The 13,977-nt window shown below is 38.3% G+C and overlaps 1 protein-coding gene and 1 pseudogene across 1 annotated transcript in view; both read left to right on the top strand.

Annotated features, from left to right (window-relative positions):
• Positions 1-734, top strand: part of LOC127645638 (ribosyldihydronicotinamide dehydrogenase [quinone]-like) — a 797-nt gene extending 63 nt beyond the window's left edge. The window contains exons 1-3 of the mRNA XM_052129314.1: positions 1-145; positions 389-519; positions 603-734. The exon at positions 1-145 is cut by the window's left edge and continues 63 nt beyond it. Coding sequence (XP_051985274.1) covers positions 1-145; positions 389-519; positions 603-734 — 408 coding nt within the window. The remainder of the gene's footprint in view (positions 146-388; positions 520-602) is intronic.
• Positions 735-3,609: 2,875 nt separating this feature from the next.
• Positions 3,610-13,220, top strand: LOC127644805 (microtubule-associated tyrosine carboxypeptidase-like; annotated as a pseudogene).
• Positions 13,221-13,977: the final 757 nt, after the last annotated feature.

The following is a 13,977-nucleotide window of genomic DNA, read 5'->3' as shown; positions in this document are numbered from 1 at the left end:
TATGCCGACCAGAGTCCTGCCTCATTCAACGCTGCTGCGCGAGATGCAGCCGTTGAGGCTCTGACGGTACAAGGCTATAAAGTCCTAGTGTCGGACCTTTATGCTATGAACTTCAAAGCCTCAGCTATTGTAGAGGACATTAAGGGTAGGAATGTACACTTTTAATGGTAAAACTGTAAAGGTTTCACTCTTTAAGTACCTTAAAACTGTACAAAATTAGGGCAAATACAAAGAGGGCTCTCATTTTGATTTCATGGGGTCTTGGAGACTAATAACATACAGGAATAAACATGTACTGTGTATGGAAAGTTCCAAAAATACATATATTGGGATAGCTTATATTAACTCGTACTGAAACAGAACCGTGCATTTGACTGTCACTAACCAGGAGATCTAAAGAACTCAGAGCACTTTGTGTATAATGAGGAGATGATGGTCGCATGGCAAGATAGTCGCCTTAGTGACGACATCACAGAAGAACAACAGAAGCTGAAACAGGCAGACCTGGTTATCTTTCAGGTAAGATATCTCCCCAGTGACGCCAACAGACACATATCAGATTGTACATTTCACCTCAAGAATGATGTGGAATGTATTTGCAGTTCCCTCTCTACTGGTTTAGTGTACCTGCCATCATGAAGGGCTGGATAGACCGAGTCTTAATTCAAGGATCTGCCTTCTCTATACAGAGGATGTATGACAACGGCATGTTTCAGGTCTGGATCTTTAAATGAATAAGACATCAAATAGCCTTAAAGGGATAGTTCACTAAAAAAAATGAAAATTCTCACATCATTTACTCACCCTCATGCCATCCCAGATGTGTGACTTTCCTTCTTCTGCTGAACACGAATGAAGATTTTTAGAAGAATGTTTATAGCTCTGTTGGTTCATACAATGCAAGTGAATTATAAGCTTCTACTTATAAATCTGATGTACAGTACACGGTATTTAAACAGGCGTAGTAAAATTTAAATGAACATTCCACATTCTGCTAGATGAACATTCTACTAGAACATTCCACATTCTGCTAGATGAACATTTTACTTAGAACATTCCACATTCTACTAGATGAACATTCTACTAGAACATTCCACATTCTAATAGATGAACATTCTACTAGAACATTCCATATTCTACTAGATGAACATTCTACTAGAACATTCCACATTCTGCTAGATGAACATTTTACTTGAACATTCCACATTCTACTAGATGAACATTCTACTAGAACATTCCACATTCTAATAGATGAACATTCTACTAGAACATTCCACATTCTACTAGATGAACATTCTACTAGAACATTCCACATTCTAATAGATGAACATTCTACTAGAACATTCCACATTCTACTAGATGAACATTCTACTAGAACATTCCACATTCTAATAGATGAACATTCTACTAGAACATTCCACATTCTAATAGATGAACATTCTACTAGAACATTCCACATTCTAATAGATGAACATTCTACTTGAACATTCCACATTCTAATAGATGAACATTCTACTAGAACATTCCACATTTTAAACTTGCATTATTAACATATAAAATAATGTACTACATGACATTCATGCACATGTAGTCTATTACACAACATCACATTGCATTACTGGCAATAGGATCACAATGTGGAGTTGCGCACGAAAATCTGAACATGGTGCATAAAACACCATTATGGTAACAATCAACAGATCATTTTTTCTGATCATGAATGGGTAATTTTGAGTAGAAAATAATAAATTATAATAATAAAAGAAATTGTATTTATATAGTGCCTTTCCAAAGCTTACAGTCAATGAAAATACAGGAAAAAAAAGTAGATTCAGTACAAAATCCAGTACAAATTAAAGAATAGTATCTTCAAAAAATAAATAGATAAATAAATGATCTTAAGACTTCTGTGAAAATTCTCCTCTCTGCCCAGTAGGTGGCAATATACATGAAGAACATGAATCAGCTAAAACAATAGGAGAAAGACATGTGAGCGAAAGTGAAATTGGAGATTTATATAAATAAATGACTTAAATATTGATCTGTTTCTCACCCACACCTGTCATATCACGTCTGAAGACATGGATTAAACCACTGGAGTCTTATGGATTATTTTATGCTTCCTTTATTATCTTTTGGATCTTATCACATTTTGGCACCCATTAACTTACATTGTGAGGACCAACAGAGTAGAGATATTCTTCAAAAAAAAGAAAAATATTCTTCTACTGAAGAAGAAAGTCACACACATCTGGCATGGCATGAGGGTGAGTAAATGATGAGAGTATTTACATTTTTGAGTGAACTATCACTTTAAGTAAAATTGACTTATTTAATTTACCCCTGAAATTTACTCAAATTAGCGAATAAATACAACAAAGTTTTTTTCTTTAAGACTGATACATGATTACTCATTGTAAAAAAACAAATAATCATAAATAATATTTACTTATGAGCTAAAGCATAAATTTGAACATGATTGAATTAAAAACAAATGTAGAATTTGCTTAACATTTTCAAGTTAACGCTTTAACTTATTCAGTGTAGAAAGCACTTAATCTTTTCTGCAATATTTACTTCACCACTCATCTTTTTTCTTTTTCTTTTTTTCAGTGCAGGACAAGGGTATTTTCTTCATGAATGTCATGTTGGGGCAAGTGTGTTTGTGTTTTATATGTGGACGTTTTCTACAATTCAGGAATTACACGTTCTTTTATTAAAACCATATATCATATAATAATATATAATATATATATATATATATATATATATATATATATATATATATATATTTTTCTATTATTATTATTATTTTTGAATATATATATTTACAACTAATAATATAATAATATATATATATATTTCTATTTTCATGTTTGTCTTTGCAAGCGCCATGAGACAGTGTACAAGTTGAACAATTTAGGCTAAATTAAAGACAAAGAGAAGATATTTTTGACGCTGCTGTTATCATTCCCATTCAAAATAATGCGGCAGAGTATGCCACTTTTAATTCGCCTATTCTGGATTGAAAATCTCTGGTGTGAACTTTCCCAGGTCTCCAGTACGTGCTCACGTACACCGACAGCGAGTGTCGCGACGTGAACGGGTCAATGGAATGCGCCAGCGCGTCATTTGCTGCAACGCAATCGCAGCCATGCCGAACAGAGGGCATTTAGCAGAAACAGGCCACTTGTATTAAAATGAATGGGAGAAGCGCTAACGTCCAAATGTCAACGGACGTAGGAAGTCCCGCCTTACATTTTAAAGAGCCAATCATCTGTTAGATACAGACATCGCCCGGCAATCAACTCGCCAACGCGCATGCGCATTAGCTATACAAGCCGGGAAACTAGCGCGTTTTAGCGTAATATGAGCTAAAAAATAACAATATATGATTCCAGTGTTGTCAGATTTTATTGTTAATTTGAAATATGATATTTCCTCGCAATCTTGACCAACCGTTTTTTAGATGTTGGTCTTTCCCCGTTCAAATAGATATGAGCTGCACTGCCATGACTGGAAAAAGACTCCCGAGAGAGTTCCAAAGATGACCAACAGTGGACTGACTTGCTAGAACGACTTTGATCACAAACTCTTGCCCGGAGTCCTGTACCGTTATTGCTCCAGTTGAAGTAGCAGCTGGTGCTGATAGTATGTATACAATTCCAGAATGAACTAAAGTCCATTCATTTGTTCTGTACAGAAGCGCTGCTGGTATGTAAAACGTCTTTTAAGAATAATGCCGTATTTGTTAGAAATTACCGCATTCTCTAGAGCAGTTGTTGTGTCATGCATTATTATGCACTGACATCATTCTTAAAGATGAGCCTATAGGCTACAGAAGCGGATAGAGTAGAGTAGAGGCACTGATAAAGATTTCACAGAATCCAATACTCGAAGAATCTAATAATCTTGTTGGAATTTCACTTAATTAAATATGAGCATAAGATTCTTTGGAAGATTCTTAACTTGATTCCAAATTATGATTCCAATTGGAATCCGGAACTCATCACCGTTCCAAATCACAGTTTGACAACCCGCGTCTAAATACATGTGAAGTTTAATTTATTCCTTCGCATGTTCAATGTTCTATGTACAAATTTTTAAAAATAAATGAAAATGAAAATGGATTAGCTATTTGTCGACCAAGTAAAAACAAGAATATTTATTGTATGTTATAATATTTATAATCATGATGCAAAGTAGCAAAATAGATACTTAATGCTAACTTTTTAATAATGTATTAGTATATGTTGAACTTAACATTAATAATGAATAATAAGTGCTGTCAAATTATTGTTCATTGTTAGATCATGTAAATTATACCATCAAAAGAGTTAACAAATACAACCTTATTGTAGAGTGTTACTGTTATTTATAATGTAACCTTACTCAGGGCTCAGATTCTCATTGCCCTGCTAACATTTTCTAAACAATACAAATTATACATTTTATTTTTAGCAATCAATTTTTTTTTTAATATGTGCAAGAATGTTTTTAAATATTTTTATTTACATTTTATTTTGTAAAAATAGCCGAAAATTATACAGCTATACGCTCAAAAACATAACAAAGAGAAAAAAATAATATTAGCCCATTTTTAAGTTTTATGCATTTCAAATTTATAACAAAATTACATCAAATTGAATTGTGCACATTTGAACAAAATTCAATTAATCAAACATATCTACTTTATTTTGTTAAAGATTACACAGTTCAATTTGATGCAATTTTGTTATGAAATTAAATGCATGAATCTTACAATTATTGTTTTTTAGTGTCCTGTAACATGACTACAAACTATGTTTTCATAAACACACTTTTATTGCTGTAAAGCAATAAAATGCAAAACAATACTTAATGGTTTATAACTCTCAATCCATTCTAACTGATGCTCAGAAGACTATCGCAATAGTCACTCATTTTCAAAACTCATCTATATTAGCCAGTTAGATAACGTTACCATGTTGACAAGTTTAAATCAGCAGAATTTGCAATAACACTGTTCAGTACATCATAGAAAACCAAATATGTTTATGTTTACAAGGCAGAGAAAAACACATGTATATGATCTTCAAATGTAAAATGAAGAACAACACAGCACTGTCCCGATAGGGCATGTGACAGTTCTGCCAACTGGCCATGCTTTTAGCTGAGTCCTGCTACTGTAATATCTACTGATATTTAAAATAAGAACAGTAGGCATGTTTTTCTTTAGGCAGAGGCTATTTGCACCCCCAATAAAAACAAATTGCAACAAAAAGCATCCCACAGACACCCTACCCCATCCCTAAACCTAACCCTAACCTTACCTTAAAAAATAACTGTGGCTTTACAACAGTAACATATTTTCACCATGGTAAAGCACATCCACACCGTTGTTTCACCCCACACCACTGCAGTGATACATGGGGTGCAGTTTGTCTTAAATTTTTGTTTTTCCACTTGACTATTCGAGTGCAAAAAGCCACACTACGTGGCAGGTGCTATTTCCACCTAGTCCAAATAGTCACTGCGTTTTCTTTACAGGTGTGCCGCATTGGTGGACAGAGACGTGGATGTAGCAATGGTGCTGGATCTGGGTGAGAACTGCATGGAGCAGGCTAACGGAGGAGGACTCTCAAAAAATGTCTCAGACATGTTGGAACCAGAGCCCAGCATAGGGAAACCCAAATCAGTTAGAGCCAAAAACAGCAGTTTTACCCAAAGAGACAGACCAACCCACAACGGGCCTTGTACCACTTCAGATAGCAGCTCCCATGTACATCGAAGGCTCAGAGAGTCGGAAGGTAGGCGCAAAGCTGAAACTGCGCAGCCGAGCGAATCTGGCAAACAGGCAACATGTCGAAGGTCCATTAGTCTTGAGATCAAACCACAGCGAATTCGGGCAACACAGCAGCCAGTGCCGAAGGTGATACAGCCACCATGGCGCAGTGGTGGCCCTTCCCTGCCCATGCGAAGCCTGACAAGCTTGAGTTTGGGGCCGGTAAACTGGCTTCGCCGAAGCGAGAGCACTTGCACGATGAACTCCACTACACCCTCACGTGTTGGCAGGGGCCGGATGAGGCCTGCCACCTCCCTGCCACATATTGCCAGGGGTCTCGGACCTCTTCCCTCGCCATCAACACCTCGCAGGCCATGCCTGCTTGTGGCTCTTCGCCCGATAAACCTGGAACAAGAGCGTGAGGCCTTTTTTCACTCCAACTATAAATACGAGCCCCAGTTTGAGTATTCCTCCCCAGAGCCCAGCACTGTTTTGGAGAAGTACATAGAAGGCTCTGGTCTTTTCCTCTCTCCCAGGTATACTTTATGTAGAGAACACACATACTGGCTATGTTCAAAAATAACAAGAGTATTGCTGTGTACTGCTTTACATATGTACCTGCCCTCTAAAGCCTTTTATTTCTCCAGAACGAACTAAAGCACCCTAGGAAAACGAAGCCTGTGTTAATACTACACACAGCGTTAGAACATTAAGGAAAATAAATAAAGAGTGTCACATCCAAGCCACACCCACAATTAGTTTTAACCAATCATCAATGCTCTTCAACTAGTTCTAGTAGGTCAAGAATTGCTGGTACTGAATGTCAGTGGCATAGCCAGAGGTCAGAGGCATAGCCCAGTGGGACTGGGCCCACCCAGCATATTATAAATAATTCTTAGACTGGAATTATATATTTATAAAATAGTAAAAAAATTAAATAAATACATATATACTGTATATATACATAGATGCATTAATTCTGATTGATGAAAGTGTGAAAGAACTGCTTGAATGTGCCGCTTCTCTGTTGTTAAGGAAAATTTGATGAAAAAATACTTTTTATTGAGGCCCACCCAAAAGTAATTTTTTGGCTACGCCCATGCTGTATGTGTGCCAACAGGATAAATATCACTTTGAACTTAGCTGAACAAAAATGTCAATGCATTTCATCATAGTTCTAAGACTTAAAGACTCTTGATCACCCATTAACTCTACACTAGCCTTAAAGGCAGCATCCTTGATTTGGAGCACTTTACTTAGGAAGCAACTGCCATCTGTCAAACAAATAGCGCTCTTCAAATAAAGTGCATGAGAGATTGAATTTACAATTGATGTCAATAGAGTTTGCCATTAGCATGTTGCTAAGATAACAACTCAATACTCTAATAAGAATAAAAATACAAACACAAAAATATTGGGTGAAATAGGCAACAATTTAGACATCATAGGTGATCCGTAGCTCACTAGGTTTTGGAAAAGAGCCATTATGTTGGTTGAGTTTCAAACCTTTTGTCCGGTTGTAGCATTTGTCTTACCTCATCTTTGTCTTCAGGCAGTCAGAATTATGGAGTGTGTCTTGAGGAAGTATGGTACCTATGAAAACTTTGAAGAGGTTGCTACCAAAGAGTCAAGTGTGGGCTGCCACACGCAAATACATGCAAATACATGCAAATACATGCATCCACACACCTAGGTGAGGTGTGTGGATATCAGTGAATTAAAATGATAATTCGCCCCAAAATGAAGATTCATCAGTTACTTACCCTCAGATTGTTCCAAACCCGTAACTAAGGACGGACCGCCTTAGTTACCATTCGCATTTATTCTATGAATTTTCATTTTTGGGTGAATAATCCCTTTAAGTTTGCTTTTTGACAAAGAAATTGTCCTTTTTATTTTATCTCTAGGTGACTGTATCTCTCTCCGATGAGCTTCTATCTCAGGCAGAAGAGATGTCGGCCAACATTAGGTGGAGAGATGTCGGCCAACATTAACTATCAACCTGTCAGGAGCGCGTCAACACTGGCTAGAGAGCGTGCTTAGACATGAGATTGGTATGATACTTCAAAAAATAAATCAAACAATACTAATCAGATAGCAGCACTGTTTTGAAATTCCTTGTTTTAAGATTATTATTTCACAAATCTTTGCAATTAATGCTGCATGTCATGTTGGAGCTAGCGTAATTACAAGATGGCAACTCTTCAAAACAACTATTTTGGTTTCGATGGCAAATGCTCATAATGCCATACTGACCGCATTGTGAATTCGGCGACAGGAGGTCGAAATCTCTGCTGCTAAAATCGGTATGTGCTTACCGAATTCAAAACCACTGCCCCCAGTGGCCAAAGCTGGAAGTGTTGCATAAACACAACATGGCAACTCTTCAAAACAACTATTTTGGTTTCTATAGCATAATGCCAAAATGGATCTATGTGCAGCCAGACTGATCACACTGAGATTTCGATGACAGGACGTTGAAAGTTCTGCTGCTGAAATCGGTCTATGCTAAACCTGTGAAATGTCAGAAAACATCTGAAGGGGTTGTAGATGTAAATAATGACAATATTGTTCCTGATGACAGTGTTTCAAATGTATGCTTGCTACAGAATGTAGCAGCAAAAGCTCCTCTACTATTTCGGCAAGCATTCAAGCAGACGCAGAGAGAGCTGCACTGATGTTGCGCGCTGCAGCTTTAAAAAGCAAACATGCTATTGAGGCACAAGAGGAGGAATTGAGAAAGAAAAAAGAACAATTAGATGTTGAAACTGCAGACACTACTGCCAACACCGAGTGGTGGTGGCGTTACTGCCAACACCGAGTGGTGGTGGCGTAGTGGGCTAAAGCGCATAACCGTTAATCAGAAGGTCGCTGGTTCGATCCCCAGTCCCACCACCATTGTGTCCTTGAGCAAGGCACTTAACTCCAGGTTGCTCCGGGGGGATTGTCCCTGTAATAAGGGCTCTGTAAGTCACTTTGGATAAAAGCGTCTGCCAAATGCATAAATGTAAATGTAAATGTACTGCAAAATTTGCGATTTTGCACACCTCTGATACTCAGAGGACATGTTCACGCACCAGTTGTTCACATTCAAAAGGAAATTAAATTAATAGGGCTAAACCTCTAAGGATGTGAAAGCAAAGGGAATTCTTAATTCCACCAGTCCTAAGGTGTTAACTATACACCAGTCGATACAATTGGAGCATATTTTCTCATTTCAGCACAAACAGCTGGTGCAACCTGCATCACTTCATCTGCATCAATAGCAACAGGAAGCAGGATTGAATAACCAAGGAAACAATGTTTATCAACAGCATGACTCACATTAATCTTCACAAAGGCAAGGTCACAATATGACTCAACCAACAAACTACAACAACAAGTTCAACCTAACATTCTCCCAACAAGAGAGATTCCAGTCTTCAATGGTGATCCGCTTCAATGTATACCATTCATCAGAGCATTTCAGAATGGTATTGAGGACAGAACCAGCAACAAGAGGGATTGCTTGTACTTTCTGGAACAGTTCGCCAGAGGATAGCCTAGAGAGTTGGTACAAAGCTGCCAGCACCTAGTTCCAGAAAGAGGTCATTCATTAGTCAAAGTTTACTGAAGGAACACTTTGGTAATGAATTAAAGGTGGCTACTGCATATAAAGGAATTTGCTTTGGTTGTCTAAATTCAGGACATATGAGCAAGGAATGTGACAACCGACTTATTTGGGACATTAGTGAACAAACACATCCAACTATCTTACACATATTTCATAAGACACCAAATGTCAAACAAACAGGTTGCAGAATCAGATAAAATCATTTAACTAGTTTCTGCCCAATCCTGTGGACATACAGGGGCGGTAAAGCGAGGTGCTTGATGTCAGTTGTACCAGTCCAAGTAAAATCTGCCAAAGGGGATTAAGTAATCCAGATTTATGCTTATCTGGACCCTGGGAGTTCAGCTACATTTTGCTCAGAACATCTAAGGAAGGAGCTGAACTTAAGTTGTAGAGGAGTCAAGATTTTTCTGCGCACCATGGGACAAGAGCAGTCTGTGTCTTGTAGTGTCATTAGTGGTTTGGAAATTAGGAACACCAATTGTTTCTTGATGTGTACCCACAGAAAAAGATGCCTGTCAACTCAGATGATGTTGTCACTCAAGAGGAATTATCCGAATGGCCATATCTTGATGGTATCAAGGGTCCACGTATTGACATACCATTGGAGTGGTGGTGGCGTAGTGGACTAAAGCACATAACATAATCAGAAGGTTGCTGGTTTCAGCCCCACAGCCACCACCACCATTGTGTCCTTGAGCAAGACACTTAACTCCAGGTTGCTGCGGGGGGATTGTCCCTGTAATAAGTGCACTGTAAGTTGCTTTGGATAAAAGCATCTGCCAAATGCATAAATGTAAATAATGGTAATGGACCATATGCCATTAGAGCCTTACTGGGGTTATGCTGGATTATTAATAGACAAGCATTATTTTTAAGCAAGCAGTGACTGCCAGGATGAAAATGGTTCACCTTCTGTCACAGTTAGGAGGATTTCAGTATAATCAGGATTTCATTGAAAAACACCTTTAATAAGGAAGAAATGTCCAGAGAGGATTATCAGCTCATGCGGACAATGAACAACTCAGCCAAACTATAGGATGGACATTACAGATTGAAGCTGCCATTTCGGACGGATGCTGTCACACTACCTATGAATTTGTGGTGCCCTGGTATGAAAAGGAAATTGGAAAAGAACAAGAGGTTTCATGAGGAATGTACACATTTCCTTTCTGATGTCATAATGAAAGGTTATGCTGAAAAGGTGCCACAAAATCAGTTGGAGCATGCTGATGGCAAAGTCTGGAAAATTCCTCATCATCCAAAAGAAAAGGAACATTGAGAGTTGTATTTGATTGTGGAGCAACATTCAAAGGGACATCATCACTCAAAAGTCAACGGCTGCAAGGCCCCAATCTTATAAACTCACTGCAAGGAGTTTTGATGAGATTTAGACAGGATCAAATGGCAATAATGGCAGACATACAAGCTATATTCCATCAGGTCAAGGTGGCATAGGAAGATAATGGCTCATGAAGCCACTACATACAAGAGGACTTCATCTCAAGCAGTGTCCTCTCCAAGTTGTGCTGATTATGCATTGAGACAAACCGCCAAAGACAGCCAAGCACTCTGTCCATCTGAAGTGATCGCAAGAGTCAATGATTGCTTTTATGTAGATGATTGTTTGAAGAGGGTCTCTTCTGAAGATGCAGCTATTTCAATGGTAAGAGATCTTACTGCTCGTTGTCAAAAGGGAGGCTTCTGTCAGGCTTCTGGGACATTGTGGCAGGAATCACATGCTCTCTAAGCTACGACAGACATATTGGATTACTAATGCTAATGCTGCTTTATCATATGGACAATTTATCATGGCTCCTTTGTGTATGCTTTTTGTCATTGTTATAAACAATGAAGGGGTCGGTGTATTGAGCCATTTTACAGTTTGAACTTTAGTGGTGTAAAATAAGACATTTTAAATCTACACAAGACATTCAAGGACACTTGCTTTATGAGTTAAATGCTTGCTCACTTCTGTTGCCAGGTCACCTCTGGCTTTATTGGAGAGTCATTACAGTAGTATTGGGCGGGTTGCTTAGTTAGCATGTACCTAATTGTTCTTTATGTCACAATGCGAAAACTCTCAATGGTCCCAAAAATAGGCTTCATTTTCTTTATGCTAAAAATAACTCCTTTAATTAAGTCCTGGCCAATTCTTAGTAAAAGCCACCCAATTGGTAATTTACTAATGCCAATGTTCCTTTTGTCAATAACGTCTGCCCTTCTTGCAATTTTTCCTATGACTTCCGCTCTTAGGCACACATTACTTACGGGGTGTGAATAACAGCTTGCAGCCATGGGCCACTTCTGTCGGGAGAAAGCAGTTTGGGCTGAAACCAGCTAATCCGACTGAAGAGGGGCTCGCCAGTCTTCACAGTGTGTTGCTACGGAAACAGCCCTTCCTGTGGCGAGCCGCTCTGCTGTACTATACTGTATACCATGCCACTAACATGAGCTTCAGCCAACTGTTCAGCCATATCGCTCGCTTTGTCCAAGATCCTGCTGTACGCTGGGAGTACTGCCTCCGTGCCAAACGAGGACAAACAGATACCTCTATACCAGGTAAACAAAATGGCAAGAGTAGAACAAGAACTCAGAAATAGATACTTTGAATTGGCGAAGTGTAAAATTATTTCACGGCATACATTTTTAGTTCATATGTGTGATTTGGATTCAACAGGCTGCTTCGGTAAAGATCAGGTCTACCTTGATGGAATTCTAAGAATTTTACGTCACAGGAGGAACATTGATTTCAAGATATTAACCTCTCTTGGAAAGGTAAGTCCTGTTCATGCCAACTGTTGTTTTTTAAGGGAACTGTTTACATCTCAGGTGATCCAATCACAAGTTGACATAACTATTTTCATGCATATCCTGTGCCCATCGGCTTTTGTCAAGGTGAGGGTCTCTAAATTTATAACTACACACAACATCATTTACTGATGTTCTTTGAAGTCTGTATTTAGGAATATTTTTTATGTAAAGTTGCACATAAACAGCAATTACATTTACATTTATGCATTTGGCAGATGCTTTTATCCAAAGCGACTTACAGTGCACTTATTACAGGGACAATCCCCCCCCGGAGCAACCTGGAGTTAAGTGCCTTGCTCAAGGACACAATGGTGGTGGCTGTGGGGATCGAACCAGCAACCTTCTGATTACCAGTTTACCAGTTATGTGCTTTAGACCACTACACCACCACCACAATTCAAAACCATTTGTCGATAATATGCAAACTGTAACAGTCCAAACTTTAACTAAATATTCAAGTGCATTTTGAAAAATGCATAAACTACCTACAATTTAAACGTGTCAACCCTATTAAAGAATAATATATGTTTAATATGCATTATTAAACAACATAAGCTCTGAAATAATAGCATATAGTAAATAGAACTGCTACAAATACATAAACAAGTAAATCGTTTAGCTCAGTTTTCAATAGCAGAACATCTAGGTGCTTCCCTTTGCCATGTGCCATTGTTGTTGCTCGTGATGATGTCACAGTGATGTTATTTTGTTGTTTACAAAAAGTCAAAGTAGTACACCAAAAATCGTGCAATTATGCATTTATAAGATATGAGAAAATCAAACAGAGTGGTCCCATTTTTATTTTGTTTTTTTGGGCCACCCTGTACATACAGCTACAGTACATAGAATACCTGTTATTTACCGCAGGTGTCCTATGAAGATGTTGACAGACTTTGGCATTTGGCTGTTCTCAATGGAACAAGAATTCCTCACTTCATGCAGGAGGAAGAACGTTATCTTCAACACCTTGAGCACATTATCACAGTCAATGGACTGAGCGACGCAGAGCTTCAAGAGCTCATTCCATGAAGATCTGAATCTACCACCATTCACAAACCATCATATAACAGCCATCGTAAAATATCAAATCCATTTTTTTTTTTTTTTCCAAGGCCAAATATCAGTGCCTGGAAAATTGGGATTAAAATGATATTACGTTAAGCATGGTTGTGCCCAAAAGATTGGAGTAAATTGCTACATTCATTGCCATAATATCCAGTGAGATTGTTTACAAATGCAATGATTGTCAGGATTGTAACACCAGATGACTTTTTGCAGGGTTTTTGTGCTAATTTTCTGTATGTATGAATTACTTGGATGACTGGCTACATTTGCCAAAATGTGCAGTATCCACCTTTTTCCTGAACGCTGAAGTGTTCCACGATTCGACTATTTTCAATTTCCGATCTCCAGTGTTTTTACTCCCATCGATGTGTATTCTTTGCATCCAATGTGATGTTTAAGGCATTACGTTTATAAAAATGGCATATTTGTTGGTGCCAGACGGGCTGGTTAGAGTATTTCTGTAACTTGTGTAATTGTGTGAGCCAAAAACAAAAAGCATCCAGTGAGGGGCAGTTCTGCGGACGGAAACGCTTGTCGATGAGAGAGGTCAACGGAGAATGGCCAGACTGGTTCAAGCTGACAGAAAGGCTACGGTAACTCAGATAACCACTCTGTACAATTGTAATGAGCAGAATAGCATCTCAGAATGCACAACGTGTCGAACATTGAGGCCGATGGGCTACAGCAGCAGAAGTCAGAGGCGGACTGGCCATCAGGATAA

The sequence above is a fragment of the Xyrauchen texanus genome, chromosome 1 (genome assembly GCF_025860055.1).
Source record: "Xyrauchen texanus isolate HMW12.3.18 chromosome 1, RBS_HiC_50CHRs, whole genome shotgun sequence".
NCBI lineage: Eukaryota > Metazoa > Chordata > Actinopteri > Cypriniformes > Catostomidae > Xyrauchen > Xyrauchen texanus.
This window is presented reverse-complemented; position numbering and strand designations above follow the sequence as displayed.